The following is a 13,434-nucleotide window of genomic DNA, read 5'->3' as shown; positions in this document are numbered from 1 at the left end:
GGGCAAGGCAAAAAGAAGGGAAGGATTTTTGTTCATAGAAACTACCTCTGTTATTAAATATAAAATAAAATAAAAATAAAAATAAGCTCTTGAATGATCGAAGCAACCATTGGGCATTAAAAAGGGCAAATTTGACTTTCTTATGGGAATTTCATGAGTTGGGAGAAAGCCTGCTGGCTCCGAGCATGACAAATTGTGGGCTTGGAGAGCTATACATTCTTGCACAAAGAGGAAGAAACTTATTGCTTTCATCTCTCACTATTTTTTGTGCAGTTTGAAAGGAAAGAAATTTGACAGCCTTTGAGGGATGGAACTACCTCTCCTGCATTCTAAAAATAGGCAGACTAGGTTGCCTAGTTTCTAGTTTAGTGGGCAGATTTCAACAAGATGCAGATAATCTCTAATCTTGTTGATTTTTTTTTGGCATTAACGAGTCCCTTTTTCTATTTGGCCCCGTGCCCCCAATGGTGCCTTGATTATAATTTCTGATCCTTATCAAATTTAGTTAATTGTATGTGTGCATGCATGTGTACATGTAATCCCGCGCGCACACACATATATATCACATATACACACATGCAATATTTATCTACTTATTCCCATATCTCACCACCCCATGTTCTACAGTTTCAAGAAAAATCATGCCTGTATGTCTGCATCCCACAATGTCTCATGTCCAATCCATGCTTCATGGATTGTAGACCATTGTTTTTTTTATTTTTTACAGAAAGACAACTTATTAGAACAGAAAGGAGAAAGTACAACCAAGAGGGCAGGAATCCTCAAAAACAAGAGGAAAACAATTGAGATAAAATACAATCAGCTCAATAAAGAAATAAATTAAGAGAGAAAAAGAGAAATTACATGCCAAAGGAGGAAAAATGGCTCCGCGAAAGAGCCAAATAACCAAAACCAAAAACAAAACAGAGCCAGAAAAAAAAAAAACTTAACAAGGAAAAAAAAATAATTAAGAAAACACCTATATTAAACCATTTCCATCATAATTAATTGTAAACAGCGAGTTTGTTAGCTGTCCCTTTCTCACCTTTATCTTCCAATCATCCAAACGAACTTCTTAGCCTCTGGAATCTGACTACTGCAAACCCATCCTACCAATAACTGTTCAGCTTCTACATCCTTTTCATTAATCTCAAGTTGCGACAGGGGTAAGCAAAATACCCTCCCCAACCTGCTCCCAAACCTTCTGTTCTTATTAACCACGCGATTATCCTCAAAACTAGGACTACCCGCTAAACCACCAAGCCGAGTCACTGATGCATGGGAAATATCATCAGCAGTGTCAGAAGAGTTCAAAACATAACCAAACAGTTCCTGAAACTCATCCAATTGTGATCTGGCATCAAAAGAAAGTTCACTCTAATTATCAGACATATCACCCCAATTTTTAATTTCCTTCCCCAGGTCTCCCTTCCTGCCCCTCTTCGCAGAACTGCTTTGAATCATTCAAACCTAAGTCAATACAATAACTACCATCCTTATTTCTTTCTGAAAAAATTTACTACCCTGATGAGTATAGACCTTAATGAGAATAACCACTTTACAATCCTTCCCAGTAACCAGAGACTCATCCTCACAATTAATTTCTGCAACAACAGGCTGTACCTTCTGCTTTACTCCTCCATTCTCCTTCCCATCAACCAGAGACTCATCCTCTCCATTAACGTCTGCATCAGCAGTTTGTGTTTTCTGCTTACTCCTCCACTCAAACCCTTACCCCCTTGCACACATGCCTCATTTGCAGAAATCTGAAAATCTGACCTTTCTGAACCATTCAGGTAGTCCCACAATCAGTAGCCTCAAAACAGTTGAAATTTGGGAACTCCCACAGCATCAACGCTTTCCTTTTCCCTTACAGTTGAGACATTTCACAGACCCCTGAGAGATTCCTTATCACAGTTCACTTCTGTCTGAGGAGAACGGACAATCAAATTCCCCAATATCTCAAGGCAACCTCCTTCTAGCAAGACTCAAAGACAAAGCCCATTGTGCTTTTGAAAAAGATCTTAAACAACAAACTTGAATCCCTAAAACTGGGCTGATGGGCTCAGAAACAAGTTTTGAAGAATGGACCATACTACTAATAAGAACTGTGGGCTGGTCCAGAGTCTTAACGGGCCACCCATGTACACTAGAAAACTAAAAAATAAAGAGTTACCAGAAAATTTATATAAGCATAAACTATTGAGCAGAAACATCCAGTTAGCCAAGAGTAATGTGTAGAATCAATTCTCTAATTTTCCCCAAGTTAGATCCAACACCCTCAAAAGCGATTGCATTTCTCTCTCTCCAAATAATCCAACAGATAATTAGGGGAATTGCATCCCACATGCCCTTACAAGATCCCCTCCAAATGCTTAGCTCTTTGTCCACCTGTCAGACTCCACACCATGGATGTCACGATCTTCTCCCAAATAATCAAATTATTGGACAAAGAATGGACACACAACACAAACAGAAAGCATAACTAACAACAATACAAGACTCAAAACTCCCAAGCAAAAAAATGGACATGATTGAGAAGGGACATATCTTCCAAGTAACTTCTCAAGGAAAATGAGCCCACTTAATTGAGGTTGCCTGCCAAACCTGTTATAATAAGAGCGAACAAAAAACTTCCCATTTTTTCACACCATAAATCTGATATGATCACCTTTCCCCAGATCCAACATGGTGCCACTGAGATTGCTAAACAACTTCAAAAGTTGTTTGAATTTCCCATTGTCTCTTGCAGATGGAACATCAATTAAGCAAACACTTTCTTCTCTTTGTTATCAATAGTTAGGACTTCTCCGCATCTTCCAAGCAAAAAAAATGGGAATTACAGAGAGGCACTTATCTACCAAAAAACTTTTCAGGAAAAGGATCCCACCTAACCAAGGTTGCCTGCCAAGTCTGCTATAATAAGAATTAAGAACTATCAGAAAACTTCCCATTTTCACACACCATAAATTTAATACAATCACCTTTCCCCCAAATACAGCATTGTGCCATGAAGATTGCTAAACAATTTTAAGGGTGCTTCTAATCTTGCTGAACAGAATAAATATCTATCACCACATCATCCCCATTACAGACCATCTGAAAAAGCATGTGGAATTCCTGCTAAGGTGGTGAGCTTCCAAACCAAAATTTGTGCCAAGATTAGATGGAAGAACCATCTCTCAACTCAAAAACAATACTGGAAAGGAACTTCTGCTGCCCTCTCGAGTATGGACTCACCCAAATGGCAACTACTCTCCACTACTTGCACAGAAAGCCACACTCAAACTTGTTGATTCTTTTTTAATCAGAAAACATAAACGTGTTATTACAGAAAGGAACCACAAGAGCAGCAGCCTATGTAAATGAGCTTAATCCTACCACATTGTGCTCAACTGTAGTTGTAACACAGTTTGCCTGTCAACACTTTGCACGAAACAGTAAACCTCATTCTAAATAAAAACATTAGCCTAAAAACTCCAACATAATGCACAACAGTTTTACCATTATCATTTTTGGGTAGCACAGGAAACCTCATTCTAGATTTTTAAAAATAAAATAAAATAAAAAGCCTAAACATACTCGAACAGATATGAAATTAGGCTACCAGAGATTTAATTTTTCTATATATATATTATATACAGAAAGAATTTCCATAACCTAATTTGGAAGCTCATTTTATGTTAGCTATATTATGCATATAAATTACCTATCTATAGCTATTATGGCTATTTATAGCTATACCAGTTTCAGTATTTCCATTATAATTATTTAAAAGTATTTTAGATGTAGTCTACCATCCTTTTTCTGCAATTTTGTTAAGTGGTCCAAAAGAATATAAAGCTCCAATGCCAACACCAAATTCCTGCTGCAGTTAAGGAAACTAAAAGGACCACCGAGAACATGAACTATATGTGATCAGAGATGATTTGCACAAGCATGCATCACAAGGGCTATCATCGAATATGTGTTGGAGAGAAACATGTGAGTATGCCACAGTATGAGTTTGTGCACTGGGCTACCATTTTTTTTTATTGCCTCATAGTATTAAAACACTATTTTTGGGGAAAATGTACAGTAGAATTCCCTCCATTAGTGCCTTTTGCATGGAGGGTTGATACAGAGTATTTTCTAAAAGGCACTCAAAACCCCTTTGCTTAGTGATATGCATTAACCATGAAAACCAAGAAGGATAAGAGTCAACTAAAAGGCAGCATGAGCAAGCAATAAAAAATAATATATATAAAGCAGAGTACAAATATTTATATTTGTGGTGCTCTTTCAAAAAAATCAATAAAGACCTATAGCAGACAGCAAAAATGCCAATGGTGAGCAATCACAGTTCAGGCAAGAGTAAATTTCAATATCACGTGTCAGCAGCTAGCCAGCTAACTGGTTAACAAAGATGAATTCATGACGGATTAACAAAGACAAACTCATAATTGGTCCCAAATTTACAGAAAAAAATTAAATAAATAACATAAAAAATTTACAGGGAAAAAAAAATTAAAGAAATGGTTGTAGTAGTAGTAGGAGTAGTAGGAGGAGGAGGAGGAGGTTCCAATTCACCTATGACAACCCAAACAACCTCATGTAGCATGCATAACGAAGCATATTGCGAATAACAATACATAAACTTGATACAAGTTGTATAGCTGATGCAACTTACAGAAGAGCTGAACTTATCTACAACCATCTCCAGCACATTTGTATCTTCTAACCATTGCATTGCTTCCGTGTAGTTTGTGTACATATGTTCGTCAGCACCAATAAGCCGTATCAAAACCTGCTCAACAAGGAAAGGGATTCTCAGATACATTGCAGCCTGAACCTTGGTGTGCAGTAGTCCCTAATGCATCTTATTATTAACATCTCCAGATTCCCCACGATAAGAAAAGCAGGCTCCGATAATAAGAAAGTGCCTAAAATGTTCTCTCACTATCAGACAGGGTGTAAACAGCCACATGCAAGTCACAAGGAGAAGGGATTCAGAAATGCAAGCACAAGCACATAGCCACCATCTTGTTCTGCGATTCCAGATATAAAATAAAATAAAATAAAAAATAAAATACCAACAACCAACCTCCATAATGGATGTAATCCCAATCAGGTCAACCAGCCGTGGGAAGATCTGCTGATGACTCTGAAATAGCCACAAAATAAAAAACATTAGTTCAATATGATAATCAATGTTAAAAAGAAAGTTTAAAAAGCAATGCCTGGACTTCAAAATAGTTTCACAAGTATAATAAAGCCTAATATTAAGTATCCGAAGTTTTAAAAAACAGAAAATGAAACTCAGTATCTGCAATCATCTGAGATGTTAAATAATGGAGCAAATAAAAATTGGGCAGAAACCATACACTATCCATACAACTTCTGTCACAAAAAAAAAAAAAAAAACACCAAGTGACAGTTTCTCCCCCATCAAATGAGAAGAACCAGTGTCTACCAAACTTCACAAGATTTAAATAAAAAAATCCTGTTTTGGCAGATGTTGATGTATTTGTATATTGATGTCAAAAAATTCAGACAGAAATACAGCATTCAATTTTATTTTTTTAAGGGTGCCCTTGTTACCTAAAAAATCTGCCACCAATGCATCATAACAGGAAGAAATTGTCAGAAAGACGAAGAAAATAAAAAAAAATGTTTCTAAAGGGCTTGTGAAAATGTATAAAATATTCAAATTCAGATATTTCAAGTAGCATCAATGAAATTTCATAGATAAAATATACATGCTGGTGGAAATTCTAAACAAATGCATAAACTGACACCAAATTTTCTATGGTGCCCTCAGAATAAATCAAAATACTTCAAGTGATGAAAAATTCAAAATACATTTCCACAATCATCAAATTTTAAATTTTTAGAAATTCAAAAAAAAATGATGTCATAAAATATGGTGTACGAAGATAATTTCCTGCCAATTTTACGAGGAGGGAAAATTTTGAAAAAAAAAAACACACACACACACACACACACACAGATGGCATAACTTATGTAATCACATCCACATTACAGTGCATCTTCTTCCTTTTTTTTTCCAGAGATTATAAGTAAAAAGCCTGAACATTAGATGATATTTAAGAATGCTTAAATTATTTGCAGACACACGCCACATTACCCAAGCATATTCATTTTATGCCATGCACAATCAGGCCATGGGAGTAATAACGGTTAATTTTTTTCCTGGATGAGAACACAACATAAACGAGCTAAAAAAGAAGAAGAAGAACAAACCTGAATTACTGATGGTGAAGTTCCTTTTTTTCTCAAATGTTATCCTATTTCCCAGATGCCACATACTCCAAAGCAAGCAGAAAAAGGATTCCATCAACAAAGTCCTGGATTTCTTCATACACCCCAAACCACAAATGAAGCACCTCACTCATCTCACCTCAGACCAGCCATTACCACTAAAAACCAAAATAATGCAAGAAGGGGAATTCACCCACTGGGTAGTAAACAAGTGACCAACTACAACATGATTTACTTCTTCACACACAGCTTATATCCAGAAGAAAACATATTGTTATTACCTAACTATTAATGGTTGACCAAAACTGATGCCCAAACAACGAATGATCTATGGGAACAAGGGAAGTCACCTACACTTCCATGGTAAACTGCTTCCCTCTCTCAACCAGAGCAAAATAAAAATATTTGAAAGGGAATCTAGCTTTAAGAGAACCTACAATTTTATATGTTTTCCCATAACTATGTCTTTTGTAACACCTCAAGGGTACCTAAATCATTTTCGCCCCCCCCCCCCCCCTCCTCGTCCCCCAAAAAAGAAACGGTTATGTGGAGAAATTGACCTCAAGTCCTCTTTGAGCCCATTTGAGCAGAAGCCCTGCCCCGGCCCAAGTCCACTCCTTTTCAGTTTCGAAAAGGGAGTTTTATCATATGGGTGTCCATATGGATTGTAACCCTTCAGTCACGTGCTTACACCCTGTGTAAAGTCCACACTCATTCATCCTCTCTTCTCCTTGCCCACCAAGTTAATGAATGGAGACGATTCCACCCACGAACCTCAACCACTCAGCATCCACAATCTAGGAACAATGAACCTTGACCAAGATCCTTACCCATTCGAGCTGGTTTCACGTCTTTGTTGCCTCATCAACTGCCACAAAAGCACTGCAAAATTCCCCAATTTTCCGAAAATTGTTGTCATCTTAAAATAGGCTCCATGCATAAATTGACTTCAATTGGCACATTTCAGCAAAAGCCCGGTCGCAGCTCAAGTCCACCCCTTTTCAAATTTGAAATGAGATTTTTTGTCAGGTGCCACCCATACTGATTCCAACCCTTTTGTCTCATATTTATTTCCGGCACGAAGTCCATGATCCTTATTCTCCTTCCCTCTTTGCCCACCAAGCTCATAAAAGGAGTGGATTCCTCGCAAACAAGAACCTCAACCACCCACGATTCAGCCTTTAACTGTCACTGTTTCCAGAATCAGGGTACAATGAACCTTGACCAAGATCTTTTCCCATTTGAGATGGTTTCAAATCTTGTTTGCTTCCTCAACCTCTGCAAACTTCTCCAATTTCCTAAACTCGTCATCATCTTAAAAATGAACTGGGGGACCAACCATTCAGGTTGAAATTATATTTTGGAGAGCATCCATTTTACGCAACCAGACACTGGTTATCCTAATCAAGGAGCCAAAATCCTCCAGCCTATTGATTTTGCCACGATCAAGCACCCTCCAGACTTCATCCTTCGTTGGAAACTGAAACTGAAACAGAAAGGGATTTCCCAGCAGAACTCTGAGCCGGTTACCCTTTGTTGGTACTTCCCCAACCCTATTCCCACTTTTTTTTTTGGATAAGAAAAAAAATGTTAACATAAAAATGATGTACAATAAAAGAACAAGGCATCATCCTGAAAAACAGCAAACAGAAAGTTAAAACAGTCACAAAAGAGCTGCCCTCCAATCTCTTTGAAGGTTGGGCAGTGAGAACACCCCCCCAAAAAACAAAACAAAGCCAAATGAATGAGCCCAAAAAAGGCAAGAAACACAATATTATCCCACAACAATTTAGGGGGAAATATGTGATCCTTAAAAATTCTAGAATTCCTGTCAATCCAATCGGTCCACAAGGTAGTGAAAACCTCACAAATCTATAATGCCTTTCCTTTTTTGGTTCTGCTGAAACCCCAATACCTTACACCACACTGGCAAGAAATCCCCACCACATGAGGAGCCACTCAATCTTCACCAAAAACAAGAAAAGAAAGCACCCCAGAGAAAGTTTGCCACCTGACAATTGAGGAAGAAGCATGCATTGTTTTCACTGGATTCGTGGCACATGGAGCATGGGGCTAAGGGCCTTGTAGGGTCTTCACACACTCTTCTATCTCCCTAGATGTGATTGAAGCTCCGCAACTTTCAACTCATCTCCCAACCAGAGTGCATTTGTTTCATTGGGTTCAGGGCTCATGGAGCACATAACAGGGCTAAGGGCCTCCTAGGGTCTTCGCCCATTCTTCTACCTCTCTGGAAGTGATTCAAGCTCTGGATCTTTCAACTAATCTCCCAAACCAAGCAGCTCTAGTGACGGGTGCTTCTCAAATGAGTTGAGATTTCCCATTTGGTCAGTCTTTGGAAAGGGATCATGGAAGGCAAAAAGACTGCCTTTTTTAAGTTCATCCATTTTGATCTTGGGGTTGGTAATACAATATGGTTCTTGCTGAGCGTTTGTTGTGGATCCGCAGCTTTTAAAGCAACTTCACCAGAACTCTTTAATCTGGCTAGAAACACCACCCCTCCCCCCCCTGGGGCTTGGGGGAGGATGAATGTTAGTAAACTTGTTGAGAGTAGAACCTCTTGGCATTTGAAATTTTGTGGACTAATGACTGAGAGTTCAAAGATGCACAGAACCTTCTGGACATTCTTTAGAGGAAGGAATGGCAAATTCAGTTGAAAGGGCCATCCTTATAGGAGTAAATCTCAGAAAAACAGGGATTATCCTAGTAAGTTCATGAGGCACTTGGCCCCACTGTCTGTTCTAAAACATTTAGAGTTAAGGAACAGAAGGACTTGGTGGGTAGGAAACGCCTGCACATAAATTGAAGGATTCATTCCTTTTAGCAGCATCTTCTTGGGGATCCTCAAAATTTTAGCACGGATCTGTTTTCATGGGTTCAGTGTTTAGTATTGAAATTGCTGTCATTGTGCCTTTTTGTACATGAGCAGGCACTTGTAATGCATACTTCCTAGAAGGGGAAAAATAAAAGGAGGCTAAACTCTTTTCTATATCAATATTTAAGCTAAAATATAAGCACAGACGTGTTACATACACTAAAAAATGAGCTTAGCAAAAATATCTTAGTTTAGTTTTTCATGACAACAATACTTACTTATGGCCTACTTTAAGAACAATAATATATTGGACAAAAATCATTTAAGTTTTTTGTTTTGTTCGTACAAAAGTAAATTTGTATTCTGCAGAAGAGTATCCTCCTGGAACCAAAATAACATTGAACCAAAAAGCCTAATTTCACCCTGAGAACTTTGACTAGATGCTTAATAGCAACACATACTAAAAAATTTCCAACTAAAGATTTTCGTACCACAACTTTCTATAATCTGAAACCACTAGTTCAAGATAACAGATTACAAAGCCCATTTGCATACAAAAGTTTAATTAAATAACTTGAGGGTTAAAAAATGAGTACAAACATCCCTCCAAAAAATTTAGCACCACCATCCAAAGGCATGCTGATACCAGAGGGGTAATATTTTTTCCTATAAGAAATGTACTCTCTACAGAAGGGGGTTGAAATCTCATCTTGCCATCTTACTATCAAAAAAAAAAAAATCTCATTTTGCCATCAAAATTAATTATTAAGCTTCACTTGATTCACATCCAGCCCATGAAATAATAATATTAACTCAAATCTAAACAAACTCAACTACCGTCAGCCAATCTTTCTCTGGTTTTTTGGTTTTAATGTCTAAAACACAGAAAATGTGCAAAACTTAACTCGCCTACTTTACTTTCTTTTTGGATTAAAATATATATATATTAAGAGAGATAATATATAGTCAGAGCGATGATACTAAATCATCAAAAAGAAAAAGCAAAAATAAAAAAATAAAAAAAAATGAGAGACTAAAATCAGCCAAGAAAGTCCAATATTTAAATCCTTCCCATCATAGTTCACCAAACGCTTCAAATTAGCTAATTCCCTCTTACCAATCTGCACCTTAGATCTACCATCATCAGCCTAACTTCATTTCCTCCATGACCGGACCAATTGAGAGCTAATTTATCCAACAAACTCTGAACTTGAAGGTCTTTCACAGTTTCTTGAACTGAAGTGGGCAAAATTCCATTTTTCTCTTTTGCTCTTCGTTAGAAACATCATCCTCAAAAATATTAATTCCATCTAAACCTTCTAGACAAGGAGGTGGCACAAAAGATAGATCCCTCAGACTATCAAAAGAAGAGTCGGAAGAATATCCATGCTGATCCCAAATTTGATCCAAAAGAAAGCCCCCTTCACAATCAAAATACTACTCTGCCTACACTCATCATCCCCCAAACATACCCCCACCTCTTACCATCCTTGCAAGTAGTAGCCCTCGCACCAATTGGCTCCTCCACTATGCTACACCTTTTGAATCTCTCTTAAGAATTCTTTTTTTTTTTTTTTTCTCACAAGATGAATCTTGATTTTGCACTTCCTTACGATGAACATAAACCTCTTGACTTCTCAGAGTATCTCTGCTCACAAGAATTAATATTATTAATAGAAGCTTCCCCAATCTCATCCCTGAAATCCTGCCCACTAACATTTTCTTCTCCTGAACAGGAGAAAAATTACCCTCAAGAATATTAGTTTAATTTTTAGAAACCAACCTTATTAATCCCACCTCCTCTTTTATGCTATTGGAATAGCTACTTCTCTCCTCTCAACTACCATGTATCCAATTAGAGGTTGAGTGAGTCGCTGATGTAGCCACAGCTTGCTTCCACTCCGAAGGTAGATGAAGTCCCATCAACTCACAGGTTTTAAAAGAAAGACTACGGGCTTCTTTCTGATTGGGGACCTGGCATTCAACCAGAATATTAAAGCAAACAGGAATAGAATTTTGGGCCCACCCTCAGTTGGCCCAGCTGACACTTACCTGTAGGGTTCTCCTTCTCATTAACCAAGCCCAAAGTGGCATCAGAATTCTGATTTTGGGCCTCCCAAACCGACAGGCCCATAAGTTTCAATAGGCCTTCATTGTTGTCGAACAACCAGTAAAGGTCTAAAGAAATCATATCAGACCCCAGGCCCAACCCACCCAACCTTCATCAACCCTTCATCCATGCTGCAGGAAACCACTGCCTCTGGACTCAAAACTCCCAGCAAGAATCCATGCCCTTAGCAACTTCAACTGATCGAGCAAAGCAGGCTGAAGGACTTTCTCTTGCCCAACAACAAGCACATACCACCTCTGACACACCTTCCGAGGTCGAACGAACACCAGCATCATCCGTACTTGCTGAAACTACCTTACTCCAAGAGTGATTCTCCATCATCTTTTTGCTACCCATACCATCAGTGCTAGGAAGAAAGCTCAGCTAAGACAGCACTAAATTCTTCCCAAATGAAAGTCACCCGTCACCTTTGGACCCTTCAGGAACAAAGATAAAGTACCTTTTGCCTCTCCATCCATGCCCTAATTCCAAAAACATATCTGCCCTCGTCGCATGAATTGCCATCCAATAGTTAACAAAACCCACTCGAAAGCTTCAAAACCCTTAACCTTCCAACACAAAACAAAAATCCCTATGAGGACCATGTTGCAACAGCCGATGAAAGTCTTACCCACCAATTGTGTTGCTGACTCCTCTCAAGAACAAACCAAGCTGCAACCTTCACACTTTATTCAATCTCAGACAAAATCATCAAGGGAGATTCAAAATCCTCCTTTACTATTTAATCTTCTCATGCGTTAAAATTTTAACATCCAGAAGATGTACATCTTTCTTTTTTCCCTTTTTGATAAAAATAATAATAATAAATCATTAAAGATGGTAGAACGTACAAAAAAGGAGCATAAGGATCCTCCTAAGAAGGAAAAGGAACCAAAAAAAATTACAACCAAAATAACACAGCCTTCCAGTCACTGTAAATCTGAAAATGCACTAAATAACTGATCCTCACAATTCAAACTGTCGACATATGGTTTTAAAATACATACAAAAATTGAAATGATCCCACCAACCCCAACTCGAACTAGATAATAACATTTCACTACATCATTCATCACAACATCAAACAAAGAACTATTGGCTTGATCCTAAAAATTTTGGACCACACAAATATTTGACAAGACATAACACAAAAGTTTTAACTAGAACAGGAGTTGCAATATGAATTTTGGAGTTCCCAAAATCATAATTTAGTTGTGATAAACTTGAAAAATGAATCATTAATGGGTTGAACACAAGGTTAAAGATATCTCATTCCAACACATGAGTTGTCCAAGCATATTCTTGCGGCCGAGAAAACTTCTTATCTATTTAATTGCTGCAATAGTGATAATTCTGACCCACCAAAGTTGTTGACTCAATTTGCCCAACAGGAATAAAGCAAAATGATGCATATCACTTCAAAGTAAAATTTCTTTCAACCTCTTCAAATATTGAGAAAAAGAACGTCATCCACTAATCACCTCAGCAATAGAGCAACCTCAAATATCTTCACATACGCAATCCATACAAGAACCACTAAAACTCTCAGGTATAGATCCAGAAATAGATAAAATGGAGCAAGGGCAGATGATGAGTGCCAGTTTCAGAAAACCCATAAAATTAAGAGCACAACCAGACTTTTCACTAGTTCGTTTTTTAAATAAAAATAGAATAAAATATGATACAACCATAAATATCAAAAGAATATGGTGGCCACGCCCTTTAAGCAAGCATTTTCTGTTGGTGTTTCCTATCAGGACTTTCTATTTGTGAAGTGACTTGTTCAATTCATCCCTCCAAGTGTCAAATGCACACATTTGACCTTCTAGCTCGTATAGATAGGGAGGGACATCACTCCCAGAGAAAAAAAAAGAAAAAAGTATCCTACATATAGCCTCATCAAAACCCAGTTCAAGTTCTGAAACTAAAATGATACATGGAGAAAAAAATAAATAAACTTGTCCAATTCATACTCCCATAATCAAATCCACACATTTGATTTTCTAGCCCATAGATTGGGAGAGATCGCACTGCCAGAGCATCCATCGGCAGAAATCTCTCTCCCCCCTCCCACCCCAAAAATAAAATAAAATTGGTATCCTACATAGAGCCTAATCAAAAACTCAGTTCAAGCTCTGATTCCACAATGATGCATGATGAAAATTATTCAAGTGCTGAGGATGACACATCAACTAACAGGAAAGGAGAAAGGAAGATAATAGTACCAAAC

At 37.8% G+C, this 13,434-nt stretch overlaps 1 protein-coding gene across 1 annotated transcript in view; it reads right to left on the bottom strand.

The window, feature by feature from the left end:
• The window catches only part of LOC131160044 (uncharacterized), a 63,437-nt gene that overhangs the window by 36,594 nt on the left and 13,409 nt on the right, over positions 1-13,434 (bottom strand). Inside the window, exons 7-8 of the mRNA XM_058115340.1 lie at positions 5,084-5,143; positions 4,670-4,786 (exon numbers count right to left, since the gene is read on the bottom strand). Coding sequence (XP_057971323.1) covers positions 4,670-4,786; positions 5,084-5,143 — 177 coding nt within the window. The remainder of the gene's footprint in view (positions 1-4,669; positions 4,787-5,083; positions 5,144-13,434) is intronic.

The sequence above is a fragment of the Malania oleifera genome, chromosome 7, assembly GCF_029873635.1.
Source record: "Malania oleifera isolate guangnan ecotype guangnan chromosome 7, ASM2987363v1, whole genome shotgun sequence".
Lineage (NCBI taxonomy): Eukaryota > Viridiplantae > Streptophyta > Magnoliopsida > Santalales > Ximeniaceae > Malania > Malania oleifera.
This window is presented reverse-complemented; position numbering and strand designations above follow the sequence as displayed.